The following is a 14801-nucleotide window of genomic DNA, read 5'->3' as shown; positions in this document are numbered from 1 at the left end:
GTACTATTGGTATTAACATACAACATTCAGTCAACGTATAAAAAATCACGCTGATAATAATGTTTACATTTAGGGTTGGCCCGCGAGTTTTTAGCGACTCGGGCGAACTATGGCTTGGCCTCCCCCCACCCGAAAAAAAAAAATCCGGCTAATTTGACACCCCTAATGCTTAAATCCTGGCGTACAAGGCGACCGCCAACATGGTTGGGCTGGTCCTGTTTATAATGTTGCTTTGCACTGACCTCTTAATTCTATGTCCATTATATGTAGTATCGTCTTTTTCTTTAGCATAAAATGGTACATGTATACATTGAAACTGGAAACTCAGGGATTGTTCTCAATACGCCGAGAATACACACCAATCTTGATGTATTCATCAACATGCTTTTCCTTAAATTAACCCACACTTTCTTAATCAAATTAAAGCCAACTAATCATTATCGCTTACCAGCAAATTATCTTTGATTAATATTATGCGGTCTAATATATTTTCACAATCAGTCTCAGTTCTCCCGCTTCCTGCCAGTTTATCGGGGATAAGCCTCAACGACAATTTTTCTATTTAAATCTTGTGTAACTCAATATACGCCATTCAAATATATTATACAAATGTTACTGTTTCGTTTGTTTTAATTTTTAAAAATAGCCATTACTTCATGAGCATTTCAAGTTACAGTTAAATTACTTAATTGGTCATACCATGCATGAATGTGAAAAAGAGAAAAAAAAGATAATCGGGCACAAAAAAGGTAAAATATCATTCATACTTTGTTTAAATCAGTAAAGTCGCTCATTACCTATTGCTTGATCAGAATTTATATTACTACAACAATCGCTATACATTCAACAAAGAGCCTGTGATAAATCTGTAGATCAGATAGCGTAGGATTTCTTTCAATTGGGAACATACATAATCAGGTCATTTACAATGAATACAACCACACATATCAGGATTTGTTAAAGTCACTGCTACATAAGCTTTGCATGAAGTGACCAGTAACTTTAATATCAACTCTTTAATTAATTTTGATAACAAAACTTATTTGACAGCGTCGGACATCAACAAAGAGACTGTTACATCAATAGTCTCCCTTTGGATCGATATAAAGAAGGCGACACAAGCTCCAAGAAAGGGATAATTAATAATCACTTATCGTTTGCAGATAACCCTGTTCTAATGTTGAATGGACGTGTACATATCGAGTGGCAATGGTGACGGAAAGTTCACGCCAAACAATGTTTTGTTACCAGAGAGCATGGACTTAAAGTAATGAGTTATAACCTGAAATAAGAAAAGATTGGCATTCAAGGTTTAGAATGCTGGTAACTGCGACGGAAAGAATGTGATGCGAAAAATGTCGGAATACGTTAGGTTCGGAGGCCGTCCTGACATATGAGCTTGCAGTGTGTAAAACGAAACTTAAAGGAATAGAACGATGTATTTATTGATCAACCTGGAATTTCACAAGAGGTAATCAAATTTACACAGATTAAATGAAAGGAATTTGTACAATTAGAAACGTAATGAGGGTGTCTTTGACTAATGTAGTCTTAAATGACATACACGACTTTGTAGTACTGCGACCTTTGTAATAAACAAACGTGGGAAATTTTACACTATTGTGAGATCTAGTACTGAGCAAAATATTTCAAATAAAACATAAGTTTTAAATATAAATTCCTAGGTTTTGAGTTAAGAGAATAAAAGTGTCTAAATATGGAATCCGTGGGGGAAACACACATGGAGCGGAATGGCGTTGAGCAATATAGCACGGAGACAGCACAGATGGAAAAAATTATAAATACAACACAAATAGAGATTAGTAATAATAACATACCTCAGACGGATTTGTGCCTGAATGGAGATGTCAGCAAGCCAAATGGCGAGGAGGATAATATTTTCGAAAAGGAGGCAAAATATGTTGTGAGTGATAGAGGGGTGGGAGAGCTACTCTCATCGCTTGACAATGAGAGCGAGAATGCAAACGAAAAGCAAACTGTTCCTGCTGAAGAGAGACCGTCAAATAATGGCGGACAAACACTGGAAAAAGAGCAAGTTGTGACAGATAATGATGGGCAGAAGACCAAAGCATACGGAGATACGGTCAGAGATGATGGTGAGAAACAGGTCGAGACAATTAAGCAGGACGATAGTGTAAAACGGTCCGGTTCAGAAGAAGCCACATCTGACCGGAAGATGATGACCGAAAGCGGGGAAGGTGTTGCAGCCTCTAAAATTGCTGATCATTCAGAAAAAGGGAAGGAACACATAATAACAGATGAAACGAATTCAAAACCTTACAAACTCCAAGAGGGTGAAGAAAATGAAATAAAAAACAACAATGATAGTAATGCGAAGATGTATGATAGTGTAAAACAGTCCGGTTCAGAAGAAGGCACATCTGACAAGAATATGATGATCGAAAGCGGGGAAGGTGAAGCAGCCTATAAAATAGTGGATACTTCAGAAAAAGAGATGGAACAGATAACAACAGATGCAACTAATTCAGAGCCTTACAAACTCAATGAAGCCGAAGAAGACGAAAGCAAAAACAGCAACGATAGTAGTGCGACTGGTGAAATTAATGCTAATCCCGAGAATCAGCCAGAGACAACATTTGAGAAGACAAAAGAGGACTCTTCTCAGCAGGAAAACATTTCAAGCATGACACCTCGTAATGATGAAAACACGAAAGCCTCATATATTTCTTTAAAAGATGAAGTGCAGGAAACAACAACAAGTGATAAAATAAATGAGGGAGAAACAGATGAGAAAGGTGATGAGGTAGGCGAGAAAACTATCGCGTCTTTGGAGCAAAAGAACGATGAATCAGTTGAGACGCAGGAACATTATCAAGAAGGGGTATACACAAATGAAGGCATGCAGCCAAATGAGAGAAATGAGGATCACTCAAAACCTCTTCAGGACATTGACTTGAGAGACAACGATGGCCAAAAAGAAGAATCTAATAGAGAATCCTGCGAAAACGAAGTTCATCAAGATACTGGAGATGAAGAAAAGGACTTAAAAGTTACTGAAAAATCCCAAGAAGATATTCTGCATACACCAGGGATACCCAAGTCTGAAGACCATGGTGATATGTCTGTGTCAGTTGAGGTTGGTACCAATGAGGGAACAGAGCACACGTATTCCGATCATATTCTAATAAATTCAGATCATGATGAAAAGGTAATAAAGAATACCGACAAAGAAGACGAAGTGAGGACGGAAAGTTATGGAGAAGAGACGAAGATAACAGAAGAGAGAGATAATGAAGAAATCATTCAAACAGAAAATACGGAAACTATTGAGATCCCACCAGTCACAGAAGTGGAAGAGGCTGATACACCAAAAGGAGGCCCAGAAACCAAAGAAGATGGAGTGGAAGATATTGTGAATATGAAAAACGAGAATCATGATCGTGAACAGGATACACACACTTGTAATCAAAATGAACCAGAACAAATCAGAGTGGAAAAGGAAAGAGGAGTCGCAGTAGAGAATGAGGAGTCTGATACCTTCGATAAGCCAAAGCAATTGGGTGACAATGAAGCAACTGATTTCAAGAAAAATGTCGCAAAGCATAAAGAGAATACTAAACACACATTAGAAGAAGAAAAAGCTGAACAGAATAATGCTCAGATGAGCCACCACAATGATGATCAAAATCAGAGCAAAGCTCCTGATAATAATTTAAAAGTGGTTAAGACTGTTCATGGAGAGAATGCCAGCCATGACGCAAAAGCAGAGCATAACAAGGAGAGAAAGGTGCGAATAGCAGAACCATTAACTCCTGCAGAAAGAGCAAGGGATATACAAACTGATAGTGCCACTCCAAAGCCTCTCCCAGAGAACCTACAGGCGAGGATAGAAAACGCAGAAAAGGGCGTGAGTAAGAGGTTTACGGAAGGTGAGGCGAGGAAAGCTGAGACAAGAGAATCAGATGAAGGTGCAGAAGGTGGTGAAAAAGATCTAAAACAAAGTCCTTCTGAAGTTGTACTGGAGCCGGAAGAAGCAAAACCACAATCTCAACCAGAAGCACAGCCTGAATCAGAACCCGAAGAAGAGCTATTAAAAATTCTTCTTGAGAAGAACGTTGAAATTGATGGACATGTAGATTCTATATCAGAATTAGAGTCTGGTGTCACAAAGTTATTGGAAAGTATGAAACAAGTGACAAATCATTATAAACAACGGTTAGACCTACAACATTTGAAAGATTTCACAGTTGACTTAGGAAAATTCCATGGAGATTTTACCTCGATAAACAAAGCGTATGAAAAGTGCGATACCTTGTTCACAAATATTGGTCTTGCACTAAAGGAGCTGAGGGCTTTAACGGAGGCTGTAAGGACCAAAATAGATTGGAAGTTTGAGACGGAGGATCTATCAACTTGGGTAGATATTACTCCTGAACATGAATCAGGTATGTACGACAACGACTTTCATCCCACTCTTGTACTTCTTCTTTCCTTTCTTCATTTGAAAAAGTAGTGCCGTAAGATATCTTTCAAATGGTACTGGAAAATCCAAAGACTACTACTACTACTACTACTGATAATGATGCAACTAATGTTATTACAGTTGTCAGTGCTGGATTAAGGCTTCCGGGGCCCTAAGTACTGAAACTAGTGCCCCTTTCCCTTCCTACCAAATCTGAAACTAAAAATAACCAAAAACAATATTAAAATCAAAAAGGGTTGGAAAATCATTCCCAATCAAAACACTCGTAAATGCAGATCGAAATGGTTAGATATAATTAATACAATTTTATCATCAACGATTAATTTAAATTTTTTCTGATGCCCTTGTTGGGCTGGTGCACGTACTCAGTGTGCCTAATTGGTGATCCGGCACTGACTGCTTTGACGACGACGAAAGATAACCGACTATAATTACTACAGCTACAACAAGAATGATTACTACTACTACTACTACTGCAAACACATCTTCATATTTACCACTAATTATACTGCGACTACTGCTACTGCTATTACTCATTCATACCGATTCTACAGCCACTATCAGTGCCACTACTTTTGCCGATTTACATACCATTATGGTAATCAAACGTCACATGACCATCATGTCAATTGTTTCAGTTTCTGCCGTTAATGGAGTAAACATTAAATTATGTATTGACGATGATTGTCTTCTTGTTTCTTTGATCAGTCACACATTTCTGCCTGGTTGATATGGAATTTGTATAGACTCTTGATAGTAACCCTCCAAAACCATTTCATCCATTTTTCTTTCTTTTAAGATTTAAAAAAATAAAATAAAATCCAATTGACTTTTGTTGTTAATGCAAATTAATAAATGTTTATTAAGTATCGCTATGAAAGATGACACAGTTATTATCATTTTGTTGGCAAATTTTAATATTTTAAGAAATTAGGCAATATTTCGAATATCTGAGTTTACTGCTCGAAAAGGTGTAAATAACGAAATCTTGAAAGTTCAGTCGGCCTTAGGCCTCTTGTAGTCATGAGTCTTTTTAACAAAGTGATTTTATCCACGAACTTACGGCAAAATTAATTAAGGGCTAAATATTTGACATTTTCTTTCTCTATGACTTTACAACTTTTACTGTGTACACATCCATTTTAAAATTTGCAGACTACTCTAGATCTATAATCAGTGAAAATGAAACAGATTTATTACCACACACTGTAGTGTTGTAAAATTGTATCATTACGATTACGATTACGGCTATATATGCACTCAGTATAAAATGTGGACCTAGCTTGTTTATTGCAATAACTACCAATTAATTTTTCCTTTATTCGTCATTCTCTTAATTTGTATATCTTCTCGTTGTGATGAATGTTTTATCACGTTTTACCTCCACCTATAACCTTGAAGTGGTTGATAGTCCTTGAACCATTGCCAACTTTGTATTTGCAATATTCTAAATGTGTGCTTGACAATAACAGTGACTTAGTTGAAAACGCGTTCATTTTTGTCTGGTACGCGAATATTTTCTTTGTCACTTAAGCAAGGACTAAGATACTGATTAAAAAAATACTGCATTACCCACCAGTTCAAATATTTAACTTGTGTGGCGTATTTGTATTTTTTTATTTTTTGGGGACACAGAATGAGTCAGTAGATTGTACATGTAGTTCGACAACCAATCTAACAAGAGAGCTAAATGCTTTATGCTGCTTAAATAAAATTGCCTGCAGGTCTGGAATGGTTCTCACGAGATCTGTTTCATTTATATACTTTTTAATGATGTGATTTCTATTTGTTACCTAATAGCTAGATCTAGAAGTTAAAATATGAAACTTCTCTGTGAAAATATAATTAACGGTGAATGCAATTACGATGTTGAAGAATGAAAATCATTACCCAGTCACACCACGTGGTTGTTCAAAAAACATACCAAAAAAAGCAAGAAACCAATACATTAGGCGTGACGGATTTGTTTTCCCGCGACAAACGATTTTAATTATTAACTTTATATGAACCCATATCCTTAAAAATTGAAATATACTTAAAGCGTATTAATAATTAATTTATTCTCATTTTAAAAATGTATTTTATTTTTGTTTGTTTTGTAGTATGGATGGGGCGGAATAGGAGATTCCTATATTTTAGACAGCAAAGATTTTAACTACGCGGAAAAAATTCTGTATCAGCGAGTCTTTGCTTGATAAGGAAAAAATCGACCTAAACTATTTTCAACCATTCTGATTTTAAACCTTAGTAAGCAGAATCATACGTCATCGATTGTATAGAGATTTATTTAATTATGGGCATCGATGCATACATGTACAAGTTTGTTGAAATTAATTGCAAGAAAAGCTGATAATCAATAAGGCAAAATGTTTCTCTTCCAGGTAGAACTGCCGGATCAATAATCCTCTATGTCGTCGCTACAGCACCGAATTATCGTATTTAATTCAAATCCATCAGTTTTATTCTTAGCTATTCGTTCTCTTAAAAGGGGCTTAAGCAACTGTCGCAGCAGATAAATTACGTTGTTGTTCCCACAATTAGACGAGAGAGATTTTAAGCAACAAATAACAGACTTGCATCAATTTAATGAAGAAGAAGAAGAAGAAGAAGATAATATTGATGATAAAAGTGATTCACCCCAGAACTTAATAACAGTTTCTTGTTTTCGTTGCGAGTTACTATGTGTCCATGGTGTCAACCATATTACGATTAAATTATTTTTAAGCTTTGATTTTATTCTACATCATATTCCCCTTGTAATTACTTCAGCTGTAAATCTATCGAGTGGTTGGTATTTAAGACCCATTTTAGGTTCCATACATTTGCACCAGCATCTTAAATTTTCTTCTTGAAATTAAGATTTGTTTTATAAATATGCTTGGTAGGCAATAATGTATTTTTTCACCGAAACGTCTGTATCTATTGAATCCACCTGAATAATGTCTTGTTTTATTGCAAAGGAATATTGAAAAATTCCTCTATTTTTTTCTTTGTTGAAAATTGTAAAGACGCATAGGGGAATAACTCAAAGACTAAAAATCCAGTTTTGCTTTTCTCTTATGTTTGCCTATAGTATTGTTATATTATTACCTACATTACACTGGTCAACAGTGAAATCATTACTGACTTGAAAAGGCCCTAATCTGTAGTATTTTGGTGTGCCGAACACGAATATAACCGTGAAAAATTTGTATTGGCTCTCGTTTTGAAGATATTCATATACCTCATTTTCTATGTTTCACTGTGTAAATTTCTCCAGTAGGACTGCAGCAACATCCGGAATAATGATGTAACATTGCATAATACCATCATGCTCACATCATCCACAGTTGATTGCATCATTTTCTGATGCAATGCAATACTAATGCCATGCGGCTGCTGAAGTAAGTTGACGTCAGCAGTGTACTATACATGTGTAGGCCTATTATACTAATGCCAGGCGGCTGCTGAAGCTGACGTAAGCAGTGTACTATATAAAGCCCAATCAGATAGGTTCAGCATTTAAAATATTTTAGACGTTGTGCGAGACAGTTCAAGCTACTGTTACATAAAACTTATTATTTTATCCATTTACGTACAATAAAGAACAGTAATGCCTCGAAAGTGTGTTAATACCGCGGACAATTTTTGCTATATTTGTGGGGAAGTGACATTTGCCAACCAGAAGAAAAGTATCAATTCTCAAGTGAAGAAGGCATATCATCTTTACTTCGGATGCAAGGTTGGTGACCAAGACAAGCCTTGGGCTCCGCATATATGCTGTGCTACATGTACAACACAGCTTTCACAGTGGTTGAATTGCAAAAGGTCATCAATGCCGTTTGCAGTCCCAATGGTGTGGAGAGAGCCAAGCAACCACCTAAATGACTGTTACTTCTGCTTGGTTCCTCCTCTTTCCGGCGGAATAACGAAGCGAAAGAAGTCGAGAATAGTCTACCCAAACATTCCGTCTGCATTGAGACCAGTTCCACATGGTGAGGGACTTCCTATTCCAGAACCTCCAGCAGAATATTCTCTTGATTCATCTGACGAAGACAAAGGTGAGTCGACCTGTTCTTCTCCTGGTCCATCAGCATGCAGTGATCCAGATTTTCACTGTGGTGCATCATCAACCCCACACAGAATAACACAGGAAGAACTAAATGACCTGATTCGTGATTTGGACTTATCAAAGAACAAGGCAGAATTGCTAGGATCAAGACTCCAACAATGGAATCTTCTAGAAGAAGATGTCACAATTACTGCATATCGAAAGCGCCACCAGCAATTGGAGCCTTTCTTCAGAAAGGAAAGTAATCTGATATTCTGTTCCGATATTGAGGGCCTCATGAATGCTTTAAAAATCACTCATGACCCACAAGAATGGAGACTATTTGTGGACTCTTCGAAACTGAGTCTCAAGGCTGTGCTTTTGCACAATGAAAACATTCTTCCATCTATTCCAGTAGCATATGCTGTCCACATGAAAGAGACATACGATAACTTAAGGCAGCTACTGAATTCCATTGAGTATAACAAGTACAGCTGGCACCTCTGTGGTGATTTGAAGGTAGTTGCCCTTTTAATGGGACTGCAGCAAGGATATACAAAATACATGTGTTTCTTATGCGAGTGGGATAGCCGAGCAAGGGAAATGCACTACATGAGGAAGGAATGGACTCACAGGCAGAATGTAGCCATTGGAGAGAAGAATATCCAACACCCAGCTCTGGTTGAGGCTCAGAAAATCTTGCTACCACCCCTTCACATCAAACTAGGTTTGATGAAGAACTTCGTGAAAGCCATTGACCGGACTTTGCCAGCATTCCGATACCTGCATGAAAAATTCCCTCGACTCAGCGAAGCAAAGATTAAAGAGGGAGTTTTTGTGGGTCCTCAGATTCGAGAGCTTTTCAAAGATGACCGGTTCAACAACTTGCTGGAAGGTGACGCGAAACAAGCATGGAATGCTTTTCGCCTAGTTTCTACAAACTTCCTCGGAAATGTTAGGGCAGAAAACTATAAGGAACTAGTAGAAGACATGTTGATGAAGTATAAGAAACTTGGCTGCAATATGTCTCTAAAGATTCACTTCCTTCATTCCCATTTGGATTTCTTTCCTAGCAACTGTGGTATTGTTAGTGATGAACACGGCGAACGTTTTCATCAAGATATCGCAACAATGGAACAAAGATACCAGGGAAAATGGTCCACTACAATGCTGGCTGACTACTGCTGGACACTCCTCAGAGATGCTCCCGAACAGCTGTACAAGAGACAGGCGAAGAAATCTAAGATGTAGTCAATGACTTGATTTTTTATAGGTAGGCTATTACAGTTGACCTTTTACTATTGGAATGCATTTCGGTATGTAAACATTAATTTCTTGCAGATTACAAAAAAACTAGAGCCAATTTTGCAATCTGACTGTCATATTCGTGTTCAGCACATAAAAATTGATAAGAATTGACTAATTTTATTTCAGTAACATGACTTTTGTAAAAATTTGTTGTCCAGTGTTATCGATATTGCCTATATCACTGTTAGAGGTAGGAAAATATCAAACCTCAAAATGTTCAGAAATTGAATGAAACCGGGTCCATTTCACTTATCTTGACTCCCTCGGAATAGGTGTTGGCCATATTCCTGGTAGACCCTCCATGTCATTATGATTAACAGTAATAGTTACTGGTTGCGTAGGAGTCACTAAACAGTTGACTGAGGAGACAGCAGTAATTTTAGCCTTCTGTCTCCTTCGTATTTCTCAGCTAATATAAAAGAAATGTTGATGTTATTTTGTGTGGACGAGGATTCTACTTCAGGAACGCGTTTGTGTTATCCGTGTTCGATATTAAATTTTGGTCTTTAAATATGCATTAACGGCGGTATATTTTCTCGTAGATCTGTTTTATGCGTTTACGGATATTAGTTTCCTAGTGAGTGATTTTGTAGGAAATCGGTCCACTTTAATGTTCACCAATGTAATATATTTGATTCAGTACAGGTTCAGGGATATTTGCAACATTCTTTACGGTTAATACTCTTTTAGAATATATCAGTGCCAAAAGATTGTTTGAACCCTGGTCATGAAAGTCTTAGTCGATAGTCTCTGCGTATTAGGACACAAACATGTTGACAAGTTCCTACCTTACTTCTCCAATCACAAAATAATATATAATCAAAAATCGATGTTTAGAAAACCAGATTCCGTAGGACGGCTCAGATATTGTGTCTGCCGCGTGTTACTGTGTAACTTTTCAAGTAGAGAATTTCTGTCTTGTTTCTCCTACAAAGTAAGTAAAATCATCACACTTTGCACTACAGCCAGTGTAATGAAAATATGTAGAAATACAGGCTAACGTGAGTGTGATACAATTATCACAGCGTACGCTTTTCGATAGGTGGTCTTTTGACCACCAAATTTACAGCGTTGTATTATTCTCCCGGGGGAGGTAACGCATTGTATTGAGTATGGCTTTTTCACGACTTGCGGAGAGGGCATTGATGTGACCCTGAAATCAGCAATGGATTGGCATTGCCATGCAAATTTCATGCTGATTCGGTTTTTCTATTCACCGATCAATTTCAAAATGTATATATGTTGATGGTTATTGAGGTTTATTTTGATAGCGATAAACTTGAGGAAACATGCTCGATGGCGACCGAAGCCTGTTTAATGCTACCTTAATGAGCATTATACATTCAATTCAGACATACTTCTTCGGATTTTAATTCATTCGTGAAATCGATCGAATATAAGGTATTTTAGATTAGCCCAAAGGCCGAATGCTTGTACGAAGGTACATATTACTCATTTTCAACTGCATTATCGTGTAGTAGGGAAAGTGAGATTTGGCAAACGGTTTCTTAAGGTAGCACTAAACAATTATCTTTATGAATGATAATGGGAGTAAGTTTTGGATTGAAGAGACATTCGTACTTAATTTCCGTGTTTCCCTTCGTTATTTACAGTCGTGGTAAGAATGCAAGCTTTCGTGTTGTATGTATAAGGTGACTATTCTAGTACAAAAATACACTGTTACTAGTTGGATTCATATATAAGTTTTGACCTACAACGGGCATGAGCGACTGTCTATTTAAAGCTCTGTTTCTACACGCAATATAAATTTCATAGTGAGTGATTTTATAGGAAGTAGGCATGTTCATCGTGAAATTAATATCTGGAACGCAATTGCTACCAACTTATATCTGAAATATTTCCGAATTTGGTAATTATCAGTTCAGTGTTGAGTAGAAAAACGCAAGTTTTAGGGAAATTTACGTCATGCTTGGAGAGAGGGGTTAGTTTGACGCTAAATGGGGGGAGGGGGTTTAATCATAAAATAATTAGCCTTGACATGCCTATTATATTACTGATTTAGTGTCGCTATTCTCTGATTAGTTTTGAAAATGTCGTCTAAATTTTGTTACGTGTTACCTTGTACATATATACAGTTTTACCGCCCTACGTTAAGGTCATTTCGATTAGATCGGGCTTTTCTGCATTTGCGTGAACTCTCTGCAAATTGATTGAAGTGTTTGAAATAATCAAATTCACACAGACAAAAAAAAAAAAAACAAGAAAAAAAAAACGCCTGAAATAAGTTGCTGATACCTTTGTGTTTTGGTGAATTACATTTGTTTTCAGTCATTTAAATATGCTAATTGTTGCAAACTGAACAGCAATTATGATATTTTTGCAGCACAATCATGCTATTGGAATTTTATTTTCCTAATTGGATAATTTTTTTCTAAATATTTGTGTTGTGTGTGGCGTGACGGGTTGTTATGCCGCCACTGTGGTAGGTGTATTATGGTTGGGGGTGTGTGTGTGCTCCCAATACTTTATTTCAATTATTATAGAAGTCACATCCAGGTTCGATTTTGGTTGGAAGTTAAATTAGAGAAAGATAGATGTAAAGCTCCTAGCCCCCATCCAGCAATGCCGACGGTTGAATTATTGAATATACAAAAAAGTGAAATCCAACGAATAACAATTTAACGACAATTCATTAGTCAAATGTTTAAAATTTCCCCAGTACTCTCCTTCCGCTCGACCATGTGATAGCCTATTCTATCGTTTGATTAGCAGTGTGAGACAGCTTTCCACCTGTCCTTGTATTCTACTCATCTCAGTATTCTTCTCTCCTATTCCTCCAATTCCTTTTCATCTTCCTCCCGACGTTCTCCAAATTCCTTCTCCTCCTCGACTTCTCTATATTTTTCCTCCTTCTCCCCTCTCTCCTCATCGACTCCTTTTCCTCCTCCTCCTCGACTCTCTCCACCGACTAGACTTGTCGACTCCAACTGCGCTGCTAGTCTCACTTCCGTCTCCCCTCTTAGAGACTCAGGACTCAACTGAACCGGAAGTTCTGTCCCCCCAAAAGCTTCCTGTGAAAACACAAGGACGGTACAATATTTTCCTTAGCACTCTCATCTCACAGTACACCCAGCCTATCAACAGATAACGGCTATAAAATTTCTTCAGTCACGCACTCATTCACATCGAAATACTCATACGTTCTTGTTTGGTAAAACAACTTCGCAGTAAAAGCACGGTATCAATTACTTCTAATACATACATCAATAAATTGCATCACATCAGTACATATTCCTAATCCCATTATACTAAACATTATTACATCAATCAGACGCATTTCTATACATTACAACTCATACCGAGTACACAAACATACAAATATCCATGCATCCATATTAACTAATCTTATACACTTTAACCATTTTCCAAATTCACAATCCAAGCATGTGTAAATTCTAACCTATCACATGAATGAGTGCACTAGTTTACTACGAGTAATCTAATAGCGAATTACAAAATTAATTCTGACCACAAGCTACCAATCTACACAATTCTCTACATAATACTCAAATACCCCTCTAATGAACACTACAAACGTAATTCTACGTACTAAACGATCCTAGTAATTAAGTATACATACTACACATAATTACAATTACAACGCCGTAATATTCTGCAAAAATCGGGCAAAAACCTTACCGGTACTGACCTTTATGAAACACATGTTTAATCGGTGAATATATGATCTTACAAAATCAGATTATTTGCAAAATCGAAGCTCAGCTTTAGAATCATCGGATTCTCTACAAGGTTTCTATATAAACCATGGGAAAATTCACTTATGTAGTTTAGTGCTTTTACAAAATACTTTTTCCTATTCTTCATAAAACAAACTTTGAATGTCGGTCAAAGCTTGTAATCCTGAATCACATCATCCTGAATCCTGAATCACATCATTAAGGAATGCATCCGTTAAAAATTGTTGCATATACAAATTTACAGAAAAGATACAACTGAAGGAGGAAGCCATTGCCGCTCAAAGAGTTGCTGCGAAGAGAGCAGCCGATGCACGTACCGCTGTTGCCAAAACAGTTTCCGGGATCGCGCAAGCGCAAGAGCTGGTAGCACGGACAGAGGCAGACGCAGCCGAGGCCGAGGTTGAGGCGAAGAAGGCACGTGCCGACGCTAAGGCCGCTTTGAAAGCAGCCGAAGAGGCCCGAATTGCTGCCGAGGAAAAACGGAAAGCGGAGGAAATAGCACGAAAGAAAGAAGAAGAGAAAGCGAGACAAAAAGCTGCGGAGGACAGAAAGAAGAAAGAAGATGAGGAGAAACGAATCGCAGAGGCAGCCAGAACAAAAGGAATATCATTGGCAGACGAAAGAAAACATTTTGCAGAGGAAAAAGCTTGGACAGAGAAGGAACGTAAAAATCCCAAGAACTGGCCCAGATACATGTATGTATTGAGTTTTGAGAAAATTGCCGTTTTAAGGAAACTCTCTAGAATTATTGATATTATTGTTATCAATTTTTTTGTTAATTATTAATCATCTTTGCTGGATATTTATATGGCTCTTTCCATTTGTTGTTAATTGCAACCCGATCATAATAAGGATTTTCTTCTAATCATTTGTCAGTAATTGAAAATAGTTTTTTAGGGTTTATTTTGGCCGATCGAAGTCATCGTCATAAAAAAACATGTCACTGTCTACTCAATAAATAACGTCTATTGAAGCTGTCCTGAAAGTATTCTGATTTTACGATCATTCCTAAGAGAAATGGTGAATACATGTTATATAGTACCTAACATTGTAAATCTATAATGTTTGGATAAAATGTTTGTTTCGTTTCTTGCTCATGGTTGAAGATTTCTTTGTAAACAATCGACCTTATATTTTATTTCTCACTGTCAACAGGTCACAAAGATACTAAGCTGTACGGCGCTTTAAAGTCCTAAAACATAGACATTGTTAAACAGAGTCCACTTTCCAATCTACCAATATATCCATAATGAACCAATAAACAAACATTTATTTTGCA

General features: G+C 37.1%; 1 protein-coding gene across 1 annotated transcript in view; it reads left to right on the top strand.

The window, feature by feature from the left end:
• Nucleotides 1–1305: 1305 nt before the first annotated feature.
• Nucleotides 1306–14801, top strand: part of LOC149772454 (uncharacterized) — a 36573-nt gene continuing 23077 nt past the window's right edge. The window contains exons 1-2 of the mRNA XM_089947792.1: nucleotides 1306–4427; nucleotides 13767–14217. Of these exons, the coding sequence (XP_089803918.1) occupies nucleotides 1718–4427; nucleotides 13767–14217 (3161 nt within the window). The 5' untranslated portion in view covers nucleotides 1306–1717. The remainder of the gene's footprint in view (nucleotides 4428–13766; nucleotides 14218–14801) is intronic.

Source organism: Sinohyriopsis cumingii, unplaced genomic scaffold, assembly GCF_028554795.1.
Source record: "Sinohyriopsis cumingii isolate HCF-2022 unplaced genomic scaffold, ASM2855479v2 utg001473l, whole genome shotgun sequence".
NCBI lineage: Eukaryota > Metazoa > Mollusca > Bivalvia > Unionida > Unionidae > Sinohyriopsis > Sinohyriopsis cumingii.
This window is presented reverse-complemented; position numbering and strand designations above follow the sequence as displayed.